The sequence below is a fragment of the Trichomycterus rosablanca genome, chromosome 22, assembly GCF_030014385.1.
Source record: "Trichomycterus rosablanca isolate fTriRos1 chromosome 22, fTriRos1.hap1, whole genome shotgun sequence".
NCBI classification, from domain to species: Eukaryota; Metazoa; Chordata; class Actinopteri; order Siluriformes; family Trichomycteridae; genus Trichomycterus; species Trichomycterus rosablanca.
Window position 1 is genome coordinate 1,542,357 of NC_086009.1, and position 17,644 is coordinate 1,560,000.

Below are 17,644 nucleotides of genomic sequence, written 5' to 3' on the forward strand. Positions count from 1 at the left end.
CAGCAGGGGGAGACAGACTGACTACGATAAACTGGGGTAAATAAATATATATAAACATTTTAAGGTGACTGTTTGCCTTTGATATCAAGCTTCTGCCGATCCAGCCTCGTCTCTGTTAAAGCTTGTTGGCTTGTACGGGCAACAACAACCTTTGCGCTCATGTTTATTACCTCTGGTTCAAGATCTGTGCACCCACCACCACACTTTCCAGCGCTCGTATCAGGAACTCTGCTCTGGCATGAAGAATTGATGAAGATACTAAATAATTCCACAGCAGGAGAAGACACAGAGGGAGCAACACTTAGGGTTTGGTACATATCTTTTATTTCGACCACCTTCATCATCACTCAGATCACGGGAGTGTTTTGTATTCTCGCATCGCTCTTCAGATCTCTTCATCTGGATCTAAACTCATAAAAAAGTAAAACATCTCGAACGTAAAGAGCCGACGGACGAACAGAAGCACGGATTCCAGCGAGAGGCGCAGCGTCGCCCCGTCACTCTCCTCTGCTTTATTTTTTTCTCTTTTTTGGCTTCTCGAGCATTTTTGACTTATTAAAAAAATTCTCAATGCATCAAGTTTGACATCATCCATGTTAATATAGGCATGCAGACATCACCGTTCCCCCACGGTCACCCGGGGCTACACGGACACCGACAGGGGTGAGACGAGGGGCGCGGACGGAGGCAGAGACGGGAGGCGGACCTCAGACGTGAGGTCGTGAAAGCCGGAGAGACGGACGGGCTCTGACCCCACCACCTTCAGGATTTTGTTAGGATACGACAATCAATTTTCTCTTAAATCAAAAAATCAATTGTAGAAATTGACAAAAGTATTGGGACGCCCTGTTCTAACGTCTGAAATCACGTGTTTGAGCCACAACAGTCACTAACAGGTGCAGCAACAGTTTAGGGAGGGACCTTTCCTGTTCCAGCATGCACAGACCCCTGACCACAGCCCTGCTCAACATTTACATTTAGCAGACGCCTTTATCCAATGTGACTTACAATAATTTGACAGTATACTGTCTAAGCATTAGAGGGTTAAGGGCCTTTATCAAGGGCCCAACAGTCCTTGGGTGGCCACCTTCACCTTAAATAAATAAAAAAAATGGTAGAATTTGACAAAAGTATTGGGACGCCTCTTCTTTTCTATTTTAACGTCTGAATTCACGTGTTTGAGCCACAACAGTCGCTAACAGGTGTCATAAATCAGCTATATGGTGGAAAGTATGCTTCTAAGTGTGCAGAAACAGTTTAGGGAGGGACCTTTCCTGTTCCAGCATGCACAGACCCCTGACCTCAGCCCCACTCAACAGTTACGTTTAGCAGACGCCTTTATCCAATGTGACTTACAGTACTGTGACAGTATATTGTATAAGCAATTAAGGGTTAAGGGCCTCACTCAAGAGCCCAACAGGCAGTGGTGATGCTTGAACCAGCAACCTTTAGATTACTAGTCCAGTACCTTAACCACCAGGCTGAACTGTTCTGTAATGAACCGGAACGTCAACATCAGCGCCCTGCCATACAAATGCTGTCATATTTTGCCTGAACGGGCACAAATTCCCACAGACAGACTTCGAAGTATTCAGTGTGAGATGCCTTCTCAGGTCAGGTGTCCGAATACTTTTGGTCCTATAGCGGTAAAGTCAGATGTGGTTTATTTATCTCTGCCTCCGCTCGCTGTAACATTCAGGGTTAAAGAAAATCGGCGTAAAGGATAAAATAATCATAATAAAATCAAAACACACCCTCCGCAGCGTTTGTGGCCACCAGCTTAGAACACCGTGAGAACACCGAGCTGTTCTTCTAGGACACGAACGGGACAGGACAGGACGGGACAGGACGGGACAGGACGGGACAGGACAGGAGCTCTCGTTCTAACATGGATCCGCCGGGTGGGGTTCGGGCAGCAGGACACGTGACGTGATACACGGGACCACGGTGACGGGACACAGACGCACAGGCATACGAGCAACGCAATACACACACGTACGAACAACCGAACCGTACAAAACGCGACGACCGGACGCGCGGAACACTTTAACGGACGAGAACACGGCGGCGAGAGGGAACAGACGTCCTCTCGAGGGAGGTGAGGAAACAAACCGGCGGTTCGGATGCTAGAAAAATAAAAGACTATGGCAGAATCCTTTTCGCTGAAGGTGCCGCTTTCCCATCTTCTCCATCCTCAGAGGAGTCCGATCCATCCAAAATTGTCCTGCACTCATCGTGAAAACGGCCGTGTTTCGAACAAAACGGATGAGCAAATATATAAAAAATAAAAGCACGTCGAGGTGGGGGACGCGTTTCCAGGATGCGCAGCATGCTCAGCCCGAGGCTCCGTCCTCAAGTTCCTCCTCGAAGACTCGCCCGTTTGTTTGTTTGTTTGTTTTTTTTAACTCCGAGGCCCTCAGCTTGACATTCAGGTAAAAAATAAATAATAATAATACAGCACACGCTCGTCCACATCCTGATACACCACGTACGTCTTAAAAATCTTCTTTTTTTTTTTTTCTTCTTTTTTAATGTTCAGGCTCAGTTTTATTTTATGTAACTAAATAAACATTCTAGATTTTGGGAATGTGCGTGAGATTTCCCCTGAATAATCCCGAGATCCTGCGCTTTTGATGTGGTACCATGCCGTCGGAGAGGAAAGCGGTAATAGCTGCGTGTGTGTGTGTGTGTGTGTGTGTGTGTGTTGGGTCTGTTTTTCAGGAGTGGTGGGTTCCGTTGGTCCGATTTATTCACAGATGAGGGGGGATGTGGGACGCCTGGAGCGATCACCTTGTAGATTGTAGACCTGCAATAAAAAAACACAGAGGCAAATTAATAAAGTGTGTGTGTGTGTGTGTGTGTGTGTGAACGAGAGCAACAGCATCTTCGACTGGCTGGTTGGAAGACAAAGTGCGGACACGGTAGTCTAGTGTGTAGAGCTTTGAGCTATCAATCGGAAGATTGATGGTTCAAATCACATCACTGTTGGGCCCCTGAGCAAGGCCCCTAACCCTGTCAGCTCCAGGGGTGCTGTACAATAACTGACCCTGTGCTCTGACCCCACCTAACAAATAAAGCCGGGCCTCTTGATTCTGATGAGGCTAAAACTCTATTCTTCGATCGGTGTCCACATACCTTTGGCCAGTTTGTGTAAATCAAGCATCCGGTTCTTTCTGCACCACTAAATGTGGGTAGTGCCATCTCCTCACAGCAGGAAGGAACTGGGTTCTATGTGGAGTTTGCATGTTTTCCTCATGTCTGTGTGGGTTTCCTCCGGGTGCTCCGGTTTCCTCCGACAGTCCTAACATATGCAGTCAGGTCAACTGGAGATACTATAAATTAGAGTGTGTGTGTGTGTGTGCTTAGTGATGGACTGGTGACATGTTTGGGGTGTTTCCCACCTTTCGCCTGGTGAATGAGACCCACCGAGACCCTGACCAGGATGAAGCAGAGGTAAAACAGACAGTGAATGGTGTTGATGTGGGGCTGATGGTGTCTGTACCTGTGTTTCAGTCGGAGTGAGGACTGTCCACCACAATGTGCGGTTTGGACGCCGGTGCTGGACTCTTCGTTACGAACGTGTTGATGGATTTCTCCTGGTGAAGAGAACACAGAGAGTCACAACACATGAGGTCTGAAAACCTGCTGATCTCTCTACACAGATGCATTTCCCATCATCCTACACTCCTGAGAAGAGGGCATGTCTAAATTCTTAGATCCCTTAAAATTCTCCTACTTAAAAAGACAGCAATGATCTTTTAATAATATTATGGACTGTAGATGGTGAAATATATAAATTCTTGGCAATCATGCATTGAGACGCTGTTTTTAAACTGTTGGACTATTTAATCATGCAGATAATAAATAAATAAACAAAAAAAAAAATACATAAATGAGTGAAACATACTTAAATTAATAAATAAATACAACAAATAAATAAATGCATGAATAAATAAATAAATAAATAAATACAACAAATACATAAAATAAATAAATAAATAATTTAATTAATAATAAATAAATACAACCAAATAAATAAATATATAAATAAAACAAATAAGTAAATAATAAAGAAAGAAATACATTGAATAAATAAGTAAATAAAATAAATACATAAATTAATAAATAAATACTGTAAATACAACCAATAAGTAAATAAAAAAAATACAACAAATAATTAAACAAATAAAATAAATACATAAATGAATACATAAATAAATACATAAATGAATAAATAAATAAATAAACAAATAAAATAAATACATACATGAATAAATAAACAAATAAAATAAATAAATAAATAAATAAATAAATTAATTAATTAATTAACTGCTGTCTGCTACCGTCCCAACTCTTTTAAAAACCGGTGTCACCCTGACACATTTGCCAAAAGTAAAATCGCTCAGAAATCATTCCGATGTGAACCCGAAAGCTGGTGTACCTCCATCAGCTGGTGCCAGTGCTCGATGGGTTTGCGAGGGTTGGCCAGCATGGCTGTCCAGTGCTCTCTTCCCGGACCGTCTGTGTCGCTGCCCACGCGGCACATGCCGATCACCTCGTTGTGACCGATGCTGAGAAAGAAAGTGAAGAAAGAGAGAAAGTGAGCAACGTCAATGAAGGTCTGTGTGGGATTCACTTGCAGTACTAGGTTCTGACCAGAGGGGGCACTAATACCCCAGATCTAATACTGTAGCTTTAAATATAACGTGTGTGTGGTGTGTGTGTGCAGACATTTACACACCTTATTATAAAGGAAAACAAACAAAAATAAATAAATAAATAAAAGAAAGAAAAGAGAGAGCGAGACTTTACGTTCCACACTGTAATTACACAAACACTGCACATTAATTACACAGATAAACAAAGAGCGCAGGGAGGACGGTGGCTCCCGTTTACTGAATTAAACCAACAGAAGGAGACAGACGAGGGTCTGGGACACAATCAAACCCAGACGAGTATTTCCGCCCAGCTGTGTGATTAGTGTGAGAACACAACGTGAAGGACGGAGCGGACGGAGGGCGTGAACACGGCACACTAATTACAAAGAGATTCAATTTATCCAGAGCAGACTATTAATGAAGGACTGGATTTAGCCGGGGGGCGGGACGGTGGCACGGTGGGTAGCTCTGATGCCCTGTCTGTGTGAGGTTTATGATTTGTCTCTGTGCCCATGTGGGTTTCCTCCGGATGTTCCAGTTTCCTCCCACAAGTCCAAAGACGTGCAGTCAGGCTGATTGGTAATAGTTACTAGAAATTGTCCTAAGTGTGTGTGTGTGTATGTGTGTGTGTGTGTGTGTGTGTGTGTGTGTGTGTGGGACCTGTCCGGGGAGTTTCCTGCCTTTCGCCCAACCAATTAGACCCCTCCGCCCTATAAATTACAGCCAATGAAATGACTGGAATCATTTTGAAGTGTAAAAGAAAGAAAACTGGAGTTATCTAATTCAGAACCGGGATTCGAACCGACAATCTTCAGACTGATAGCCCAAAGCCCCACCCACTCGGCTACCACTGTCCTATAACGACAGCCACTCCTCTGAGAAGGCTTCTCGCAGGAGTTCGGAGTACGTCTGTGGGAATTTGGTCCCCGAGATCTTCCCTTTTAAAGCCCCCGGATCTGATCTGATCCTCAGACGTGTTCATCGTTACCGTCGTCATAGCCTCTTCTCTTTTTCTCTCCTCTCGTATCTCTCGACTCGCCGGCTCTGACTCAGACTCGGGCCTCGCTTCAGACTCGAGAGCGTCTCATCAAAGAGACGCGCATGCTAACGAGGGCGGCTGAATTACAGAGGCTCTGAACAAACACGCCGCTGAGAGCCGAGCGGAGCGTACACACATTCACCCGGACCGGCTCTTATTTATTAAATAATGAATTTTATAGGCGGTGAAGTACGTGCTCCGATTATTCACTCACGTTCAGTTATGCAACGCCAGCTAGCAGCCGCGTTCGTTCAAACAATAGAGTCGCTGTTAGTGGTTGATATGCTTGTCTATGGCGTCCATATATTTACATTTACAGTATTTAGCAGCATTTATCTAAAGCGACTTACAGTACTGTGACACTATACAGTCTAAGCAATTGAGGATTAAGGGCCTTGCTTAGTGGCAAACTGGCAGTGGTGGGGTTCGAACCAGCAACCTTATGCTTACAAGTCCAGTATCTTAACCACTAGGCTACAAATGTAAGAATTTGTGGCTCCTTAAGGGCATCAAAAAATCTAATGTGCCCCAAGTTTAGTGCGTCGTCCATCATAATAAGTAAATAAATAAATATATAAATATGTAAATTAATAAATAATAAATAAATACAATAAATAAATAAATGAATAAAATAAATAATAAATAAACAAACAAAATAAGTAAATGAATGAATAAATAAATAAAATAATAAATAAAAAATAAAAAATAAAAAAGTAAATTAGATTATAAGTAAATAAATAAATGAATAAAGAAATAAAACAAATAAGTACATTATTAAATAATAAATAAATACAACTAATATATAAAATAAAGAAATAAAGAAAGAATAGGATAAATAAGTGAATATATAAAATAAAGAAATAAAAGAATAAATAAATAAAAAATAAATAAATTAGATAAATTAATAAATGAATGAATGAAGAAATAAAACAAATAAGTAAATAGTTAAATAATAAATAAATACAAATAATAAATAAATAAATAAAACAAATAAATAAATACATTAATAAATAAGTGAATATATATAAAAATAAATATATATATAATAAAGAAAGAAAGAAAGAAAGGATAAACAAACAAATAAATAAAACAAATAAGTAATAATAAATACATAAATACAACAAATAAATAACTAAATAAAAAAATTAATTAATTAATAAAGCAAAATAAAAGAAATAAACCAAAAAAGTAAATTATTAAATTCAACAAATAAATAAAATAAATTGAAAAAAGAATAATTAAATAAATAAATGAAGCGCCGGTGCGGAGAGTCGAGCCGTTAAAGCTCCGAATCTGATCTGACTTGCTTATTTATTCATTATGCCAAATAAAAATGTGAGATTATTGTATTAGCTTTAATTAGCTTGCTAACACGCCCGGATCTGCCAGCTGTCAGTGCTCGTCTGTCTGAGGACAGAATTTTTTATTTGTTTTTACAGGCGGACGGAAAAACGTCCAGTTTGCTTCGGCGCCATCTGCATCTCAGTAATGAACATACTGCTGGTAAATACGAGCGGCGTCGCTGAGCCAAGAAATCCGTTTATTTCTGTTATTTTTCTTTTTAGTGACACAACAAGCGTCCAGAGTTTTAATGAAGGAAGCAGAGTGGCGATGATAATCCAGCGTGTCCATGTTGTTTGTATTGTAGTACAGAGATACCTGCAGTTACAGTCAAAAAGCTGATTGTCCTGCAGTGCATTCTGGGTAATGTAGTTTATATACTGTACGGTCATTAGGACTCGCGGTACTGCCTTTGTTAAGCACTTCAGGGATGCATTGGAACGTTACCTGTGAGCCAAGCCTTCTCAAATGTCCTTGTCTGAACAGGCACAAATCCCCACAGACACACTTCAAAATATTGAACGCTTTCCTAAAAAGGTTTAGGCTGTTATATTTATTAATGCACTTTGTTTTTGGAACAGGGATGTCTGGGAGGTCGAGGTCGGGCGTCCACATACTTTTGGCCGTATGGTTTATATACCCAACGACGACCCCCGTGGAGAGGAAGTGATGCCCGGGTTACGAGGCGTCTCAGTGCAGACATAACGAGCATTAGCGTTAGCACCAGTCATGTTTATTCATGAGCTGTGTGAACGTTCAGCGGGGCGCCCAGGAGCTGCCAGGGCACGAGGTGGCATGTTCAACAGAGCAGGAACAAACACACGGACGTGAGAGGAATCTCAACCGGGCATCGAGGTACCACCGCCAATATCTAACAACCCCGAAAAAATAACAACAAACCATCAGAACCCAAAAAGGGGCATCAGACCCCAAACAGGAGAACATCAGACCCCAAACAGGAGAACATCAGACCCCAATAAGAACATCAGACCCCAAAATAAGGAACATCACCCCCAAAAAGGAGAACATCAGACCCCAATAAGAGGGCATCAGACCCCAAAAGGGAGGACATCAGACCCCAAACAGGAGAACATCAAGCTCCAAAAAGGAGGACATAGGACCCCAAAAGGCAGGGCATCAGACCCCAAAAAGGAGAACATCAGACCTTAAAAAGGAGAACACCAGACCCCAATAAGAGGGCATCAGACCCCAAAAAGGAGAACAACAATCAGACCCCCCAAAAAAGGACATCGGACCCCAAACAGGAGAACATCAGACCCCAAGAGAAGGACATCAGACCCCCAAAAACAACCTACAGTAGGTACTGGCCCATTTCCAGTACCACTCACACTAAGAACAAAGACCAGTATTTAGAACCAGTATGATGTAGAAGGTTGGGTTGTGGGTTGGTGGCGTTACCAGTCGTAGTCCATGACGGCGATGATGAGCGCGACGCTCTCGATGTTCTCGTTAGGGATGTCGAACACCAGCGCCTCGTTGTAGGTGGGGTTCAGCGTGTTCTTCTTTATGGACGTCTTCCTCTTCTTCAGCCGCCGCCCGTCACACACCAGAGACGCCTTCACGTACGGGTCTGAGGTACGACAAAGAGCGTACAGTACAGCATGAGTTCTACACCCACTCTGTCAGGGAAAATATACAGAATGATTCTTCTCTCTGACCTTCAGCGGTGTGTGTGAGTGTGTGTGTGTGTGTGTGTGTGAGATTAATTAAAATCAGTGATGATGTACGGCTGCACCGTGTCTGGATCTTAATGATGAGAAGGTAATGAGGCCGTGGATTCATTATCGTGTGTGTGTGTGTGTGTGTGCATCTGTGAGTGTGTGTGTGTGTGTGTGCGTGTCTGTGAGTGTGTGTGTGTGTGTGCGTGTCTGTGAGTGTGTGTGTGTGAGTGTGTCTGTGTGTGTGCGTCTGTGTGGTACCTGAGAAGCCCGTCAGGTCCATGGCTTTAAGGTTGGTGGCCTTGATGATGGTGACGGTCAGTCTGCCAGCCGTCGGTAAATAACACAGTGAGAAATTCAGCTCACCGAGGTCGGCTTTCTCCTGCTCACACACACACACACACACACACACACACACACACACACACACACACACACACACACACAGAGGCATTAGGGCCAAAAAGCAGGACAATTACGGACAGAGAAAACTGTTAAGTTAGACATTTTTTGGAAGGGAAAAAGTGCAAAGATAATATAAATAATAATAATAATAATAATAATATTTATAATAATAATTAATAATTAATAATAATAATAATAATTAATCATATCATAATAATAATAATAATAATAATAATAATAATAACAATGATAATAATAATAAATAATAATAATAATAATAAATAACAATAATAATAATAATTAATAATAATAGTAATAATAATAAATAATAATAGTAATAATAATAATAATAAATAATAATAGTAATAATAAATAACTAATAATATAATTAATAATAATAATAATAAAAAATAATAATAATAATAATGATAATAATAGTAATAATAATAATAATAATTAATAACAATAATTATTATTACTTATAATATTATTAATATGAATAATAGTAATATAATAGTAGTAATAATGGAACAGAATAATAGGAAAAGGGAATTGAACCCATTCCCTTTTTGCTGTGAGGCGACAGCGGCACCCACAGCACCGCCGTGCCACATCAGTTTATTGCAGCAGAACAGTTTACTGTTAGCTTCTTATTTAATACGGACTCTCATTCTGCTCACACACACCTAGGGCAGCTTAATTAAGAATAACCCACCACCAACCCACCTACTGGCATGTATTTGTGAGGAGAGATGAACTGGAGTTCCAGGAGAAGAATATATTTTAATGTGCCAGCGTTTCATTCACCTACTGAAAAAGTTGCTCTGCTATATTGGGACGTGGAGGCTGAAAAAACGAAGTATATTAAACAGTTTAGGGAAGGAGGTGGGTGTGTGTGTGTATTTGTGTGTGTTGGGGGGGGGGGGGGGGGGGGGGTCATATCCAAATCACCAGAAGTGTAATAAAGTTTGCCTCAGGAAGCGAGTGAAGAATCGGAGGGACGTAACGTACGGATCTAATCAGCGAGTTCAGCAGCGTTGGAGCCGCGATAGAGCAGCGTTGGAGCCGCGTTAGCTCCGTGCTAAACTTTGGAATGGTAAGAACGTTTGAATATTTTACGGCTGGACTTTAACGCCGCGAGCCGGCCATCCTGCTTTGCTTCCTTTTATTTATTTATTATTTATTTATTCCGTACAGCAGCTGCTGCCGAGCTTATTAGCCAAGCCCCGCGCGCTCTGAAGAGTTTAGCGTTCTCCTCGCTCCGGAACGCCGCTGACTCAGCTCGGCTAATTATCGGTCCCTCCGCCGGCTGAGTCAGGTGTGTTAGAGGAGCAGCGGAGCGCGGGGGGGACTGCCGACGGCACGGCGAGGAACGGTGTTTACGTACTTTTGGGCGGCGGAGAGAAAACGCTGAGGCGAAACGTTTAGCAGATGACAGATCGTAGATGAACGAATCCTGACACGTCACACTGCTGCGCCGTCGTGGCTTTGTGATGGTTGCTCTGTTGCCCCTGGTAATGCGATCAACAAGTCTGAGTCCTCCCACAACTCCGGCCTTCAAGGTTCCCATGTGAGCGCCTCATCACGCCCAAGGTAAAGTAACTTGCTGTGCTCTTCTGTTCTGGCCGTCTCGTACACTCGCTCAGTGGTGATCATCTTCCTCTGGAAGATTTTTGTGCTTTCTGATGCGCTTGTTCTTTCTTCAGTGTCCAGGCTTCACATCCATTTGTGGCTACTGACCAGGACTGAGAAAATGGCCTTCAGATTATGAGGTTTGATTTGCTATTCATTATTACTGTTATTATTATTATTATTATTGTTATTAGTATTATTACTGTTATTATTATTATTATTATTATTATTTTATTACTGTTATTATTATTACTATTATTTTTATTATTATTGTTTTTATTATTATTTCTGTTACTATTATTATTATTACTGTTATTATTATTATTACTGTTATTATTATTATTATTTTTTTTTTTTTAATTATATTTCTGTTATTATTATTATTATTCTTTATTATTATTTTTTTATTATTATTACTGTTATTATTATTATTACTGTTATTATTTTATTATTATTATTATTTTATTTTTTTTCTTATAATTTTTATTTCTGTTATTATTATTTTTATTATAATTATAATTTTTATTATTATTATTATTATTATTATTTCTGGGTTCATTTCTAGGAGTCACAGAAGCTCAACTAAAATTCCCTATTCAACCCTGAACGCGTGTCCCCGCCCGTCTTACCGCCGTCCCCTCGACGATGTCCCTCCAGATGGGCTTCTCCCCGCTGCCCTCGCTGAAGTCCAGCAGGTTGTCCACCACCACCTGACCGATCAGGTCGTGCCTGGAGAAGCGGTCGAAGTCGTAGATGGAGAAGTGAAGTTTACGTGAGTGCAGCTCAGCCAGCGGAACCCCGAACTGGAAGGTCTCGTTAAACACCGGGTTCAGGGTCTTCCTGTGTACCTGCACGAAAACAAGACTTTGGAGTACGTCTGTGGGAATTTGTGCCCATTCATTTGTATGGCTGGCACATTATGGTGCACTATGTGGCCAAAAGTATGTGGACACCCCTCCTAATTACTGACTGCCACATGAGTAAATGAGAGGCCTTCTCGCACTCAAGACTTTGAAGTACGTCTGTGGGAATTTGTGCCAATACAGTCGAAATATGACAGCACTTGTGGGCACTGATGTCGGTGTTCCGGTTCATCCCAGAGCTTAAAGAATTAGAAGGTGTGTCCCTATACTTTAGTCCATGTCGTCCCGAATGACCGGCGCTGTTCGGCTGCACCGTTTCCTAAATTTAAAAGCAGGTCGCGGTGTTTCGGCTGCGCTCGTCTGCTGCTCCCGTTTGAAACTGAATGCAGGCACGGCCTCAGACGGCGAGCACTCTCAGTTTGTGCTTGTATACCCTCGGGGAGTTTTATACTAACTGGGGCAGCGAGCAGAATCTGGCCGAGGAAAAAAAGCGGCGCAGGAACTCGGCACAGCTGCAGCGTAATGAATCCCAAGGGCACAGTACGATACACGGTCAGGTCAAAAGTATGTGGACGCCCCACTTATGATTAAATCATGATGATGAAGATCCTGAGCACAAAGCGAGCTGTATACAGACAAGGTCTGGCTAGTCGGCTGAACAGAGCTCTGTTCTCAACCCAGTCTATTAACCGAATGGGCATAAATCCCCACAGACACACTCCAAACAGTTTGGGGAAGTCTGCTTACTCTTCAAGCCTGATGATAAAGACCCTGAGCACAAAGCGAGCTCTATAAAGATGCAGTTTGACTAGTCACCTACACAGAGCCCTGATCTTAAACCAGTCTATTAACCGAATAGGCACAAATCCCCACAGACACACTCCAAACTCCTGTAGAAAGGCTTCCTAGAAGAGAGGCTAATATTAATTAAAGCTATGAAGAAAAGAAGAAGCGATTAAATACAAGAGCCTGTGGTCTGGAACAGGATGTTCAAACAAGCTCACACTCAGGTGTCCCAAAGATTTAGGAGGTGAGAGGCGGCACCTTGGTTTGAAATTTCTTCTTCCTGTCGGGCAGCAGGTAGATCTTGACGTACGGGTCTGAGAAGCCGTTGGCGTCCTTGGCCGGCAGGTCCAGAGCTTTCAGGATCTTCACCACCAGCTGCTCGGTGCTGCAGGAGAGAGAACAGAACCATGGCTGAGGTTCAAACCAGAACAAGTGAAGCAGTACAGCACCAATACAGTCATATATACATTTAATTAGACTGGCAGGTACACAGGCCACACCTACTTTATTGAGACTGACAGGTACACAGGCCACGCCTACTTTACTTAGACTGACAGGTACACAGGCCACACCTCCTTTGCTTAGACTGACAGGTACAGAGGCCACACCTACTTTACTTAGACCGACAGGTACACAGGCCACGCCTACTTTAATTAGACTGACAGGAACACAGGCCACACCTACTTTAATAAGACTGACAGGTACACAGGCCACACCTTCTTTAATTAGACTGACAGGTACACAGGCCACACCTACTACACAGGCCACGCCTACTTTAATGAGACTGACAGATACACAGGCCACACCTACTACACAGGCCACACCTACTTTACTTAGACTGACAGGTACACAGTACATTAGTCTGACTCTTTACTCTTTTAGCAAGGCTTTTCACAAGATTTTGGAGTGTGTCTGTGGGAATTTATGCCTATGAGTTCAGGCACCTATGTAGAACAAGAAGGCCGTGCTTACAGTCAGCGTTCCGAATCATCCCAGCGGTTTTCAACAGTACTAAAGGTCTGGGCTCCACATTCAGCTTCTCCACATCATACTTGTCACATCAAGGGAGGAAAGGAAAACGACCTTCCCCAAACTGATGCTACATATTTGAAGGCACATTATTACGTAACGGAAGTGATTGTACACGTCTGATGGACTGGGTGTGTCTGATGTATCTAAATAATTAAGAGGGGTGTCCTGATACTCTTGACATGAGACGTTTCATATTTGTGTATTAATACATTATAATATTTATAGTTTATTTATTTATTTCTTTAATTCAGCTGCATGTCGCCGCCGCCGCAGTTTTTCTTTCTTTTTAGTTTCTCGAACACTAAAGTTTTGAATTATTTATAATTCCTGATTGATTCTGTTTTAATGGTGAATCACGGCTGTAGAGGTGCAATAAAACTCCAGTCATTTGCTAATGGGATACTTGAATTTTACATGAGTCGTTTCTCCGGAACATATCGTTAGTTTTATGGTACCTCTGTTAGGTACACTATACCGCTAAAAGTATTCGTACACCTGAGCATCTGAGCGCCTGAGAGTGAGCTGGTTGGACGTCCTGTAGGACCTGTAGGATGTCCTGCAGCCAAGGAGGCGCAGCGGTAAAAACACACGCTGGTACACCTGAGCTGGGATCTCGAGTACATCGTATCGAATCTCAGCTCTGCCATCCGGCTGGGCTGAGCGGCCACATGAACAACGATTGGCCTGTTGTTCAGATATGGGCGGGACTAAGCCGGATGGGGTCTCTCTCATAACTAATGCAATTACAACCTCTGCTGGCTGATTGATGGCGCCTGAAAAGAGTGCTGAGAAAAGATGAGAAAAGAGTGCTGTCAGGGTGTGTATCTCCATACACAACGCTGATCCGCACTGCACTCATCAAAGTGTAGGTGAAAAATGCCTACGGCTGCTACCCATGTGTCGGAGGGGGTGTGGGTTAGCTTCGTTCTCCTCAATCAGAGCGGGGAGAGGAAGTGTGACGCAATCGGGCAATGCAGTGGGGGCGGCACGGTGACTCGGTGGATAGCAAGAAGGTCCTGGGTTCGATTCCCAGGTGATGCAATCAAGGTCTTTTTCATGTGGAGTTTGCATGTTGTGTGGGTTTCCTCCGGGAGCTCCAGTTTCCTCCCACAGTCCAAAGACCTGATGAATCTTGTGTAAGCAGTAACTACCTGTCCTGTCATAAATGGAACCAAATGTTCCCCTAATTTAGTCATATCCAATTCCTGTGTGTGTGTGTGTGTTTCCTCCGGGTGCACCGGTTTCCTCCGACAGTCCAAAGACTTGCAGTCAGGATAACTGGAGCTGCCAAAAATTACACTAGGTGTGTGAGTGTGAGTGTGAGTGTGTGTGTGTATTGTGATGAACAGACGACCTGTCCGGGGTGTTCCCTACCTTTCACCCAGTGAATTGGACCCACAGAGACCCTGACCAGGATAAAGCGGTGGTAAAACAGACAGTGAATGAATGACGAAACAACAGGGATTAGAACCAGGTCTGATGAATCCCTCCATGCTAACTACGCTCCTTAAAGCGATAGGAAGGCGGGTGCGTATGCGCCACGCCCCATGTGCCATCCCGCCGTCCGTCCGATCACTTTAACAAAGCGGTGACCCCGCTGATCGGGGCCCGGAGCGATCGCTTCACGTCTCATAATGAAATCTTCACGCATCTTCGTTTCCGTGGGCACGAAACGAACCACGCCAGCGCGTGTAATAAGCTTTACATTATTGATGGCGTCCCCGTGCCGCGGGCGGGTTCTCGTACGCCACGTGCACGCGTACGCATTAAATATTTAAGCGTCCAGATTTATTCGGAGCCCGAAGCCGAGAGCCGGAATCGATCGGGCCCCGAGCGCTCCGCTCCTCAGCTGGTTTACATTTTTACTAAAAGCAGAACGGCTACACGGGCAAAAGTATTCGGGACACCCTGTTCTAATGATTGATTTGTATAAAAATAATATAGATTTTTAACTTTGCAGCAATGGTTTAGGAAAGGACCTGTCCTGTTCCAGCATAAAGAAAAGCTCAAGTTAAAGGAACTCCCTGACTTCGGAGATGAACCGGAACGTCAACTGAGGCTTTCTGGACCGACGTGAGCACCCAAACGGGCACAAATTCCCACACACACAGACTTCTCAGATGAGTTGCACATAGAGCTCATGTGTTTCTGTAACTGGACGTCCATCAAGCTCACAATCAGGCGTCCAAATACTTTTGAAAATATAGCATCGTTCATTTACTTTTATCTATAAAGTGCTTCATCCTGCTGTGTTACCAGCTCTCCAGGCGCCTACACAGACATGTTACTGTTGTTATTACTGCTGCTCGAGGCGCTGCACAGAGACGGTGAGAGGGGCTGACGTCAAGGCTCTGTCCTATGGGCGTGTCCCTATACTTTTGTCCATATAGTGTGTACATGGTGGGACTTGAACCAGCAAGCATCCGATTACTAGTCCAGCGACTTACCTGCTGAGCTACGACTGTCCACTGCCCTGTACGGTGTTCATTTACCATTTATGTCTCAGCTGTGCTACCGGCCATCCAGGCGCCTACACAGACACGTTACTGCTGTTATTACTGCTGTGATTGCGGCCTCTGCTGGCTGGTCGGGGCGCTGCATTCATGGTGAATAATAAATAAAATCAATAATTGATATAATTGGCGGCTTCACCTCTCGGTGTATGTACCGAGTCATAATTACGACGCGGCGCATCGCAGCAACTATAATTTCTGACAGGACTCGGCTACATCTAAACGACGCAGCTCCGAGTAAACCTGTCATCACAAATGCCCGGTTCCTCTCATTTAACCGATGGACCAACGAGCCGCCTGACAGGCCTTTCACGCGTCCTGTCGCGTTTCTCCCACTCCTCGCGTTAATCAATGCGCGAGTGGCGGCGCCCCCTCTCTCCATTCACGCGGCACAAAGGCGGCGTCTCGCAGGAGGCCGTGCATCACACGCCGCTGACAGACCCACACAAAAACAACAATGGCGCTTCAGCGGCTCGTAGGCGGCGCCTAAAATTGGTTGCAAGTCCCCCGCCGCACATGTGTGTGTGTGTGTGTGTGTGACGATAAATCAAACGCCGCGTCCCACAGGGTCGGACCTGCTACTCCCAAACCTCTTCAGTCTGACGCCCTGGCGTCAACTCGACACCGCCAGAGACTCGCTAACGCCGTGTGGCAAAAAGTGTTCAGACGCCCTGAGCGTGAGCTGATTTCTCATCACTTGATGCTTTGGGCTAAAACAGATGTGCTACTGAGAGGAGAATGTGTGGGAATTTGTGCCCGTCCAGTCTAAATATGGCAGCGTTTGGACACTGGAGCTTTTCTCATGTCTTTATAGAGCTCGGAAAAGGGCCTTCCCTAAACTGTTGCTGCAAAGCTGGAAGCATTTTATTTCTTCATATAATTAGAAGGCATGTCCCAATACTTTTGTTCATATAGTGTGTACATGGTGGGACTTGAACCAGTGAGCGTCCGATTACTAGTCCAGCGACTTACCTGCTGAGCTACGACTGTCCACTGCCCTGTACGGTCGCTCATTTACTTATATCTCAGCTGTGCTAGCGGCCGTCCAGGCGCCTACACAGACACGTTACTGCTGTTTTTACTGCTGCGATTGCGACCTCTGCTGGTTGCTGGAGGCGCTGCTATATGATTGATTTATTACACCTGCTTGCAACTGCTGTGGCCGAAACACACGAATCTGGTAGTTAAAAGGGGCGTCCCGATACTTTTGCCTCCTTTTTTTCCGATCCTGCCGCAGCTTCGCGTTGTTGTGTGTTCGCGGCCCGAGCCCGTCGTAAAGTGGTCGGCCATATATAATTCATGGAGCCTCTCGCGTTTCTCAGACATCAGCACTTTTACGCTCTCGTCGAGGAGCTGATGAAATAAAGGAGGTTAGCGAGACTCGCCGCTCGTCTCTTTTCTTCCTCGCTTAACCCTCGAGTACCACCCACGCCCAAACAACTGCGGGCACAGTGCTAAAAAAAAAAAAGCTAACGTCCTCGCCAGCGTGTTTTATTTCTTTCTAAATGACAGAAGTGTAGCCGTGATCGTTAAACAAGCGACTGAAATTATTGATGCGGCTGCTTTGGTATTTAAGGCGTCGCCACAGAGGATCATCCAGGTCCGGATACCTGATCTGGAACAGTTGTTACTCCGGATGCCCTTGATGCTACCTTCATTATTGTGTCCAGGCTTGTGACCTGCACTTTGAGCCCCC

At 43.8% G+C, this 17,644-nt stretch overlaps 1 protein-coding gene across 1 annotated transcript in view; it reads right to left on the reverse strand.

The window, feature by feature from the left end:
- Positions 1–307: 307 nt before the first annotated feature.
- The window catches only part of syt3 (synaptotagmin III), a 36,515-nt gene continuing 19,178 nt past the window's right edge, over positions 308–17,644 (reverse strand). Inside the window, exons 6-12 of the mRNA XM_063018998.1 lie at positions 12,662–12,788; positions 11,384–11,602; positions 8,979–9,099; positions 8,458–8,629; positions 4,442–4,571; positions 3,503–3,596; positions 308–2,806 (exon numbers count right to left, since the gene is read on the reverse strand). Coding sequence (XP_062875068.1) covers positions 3,510–3,596; positions 4,442–4,571; positions 8,458–8,629; positions 8,979–9,099; positions 11,384–11,602; positions 12,662–12,788 — 856 coding nt within the window. The 3' untranslated portion in view covers positions 308–2,806; positions 3,503–3,509. The remainder of the gene's footprint in view (positions 2,807–3,502; positions 3,597–4,441; positions 4,572–8,457; positions 8,630–8,978; positions 9,100–11,383; positions 11,603–12,661; positions 12,789–17,644) is intronic.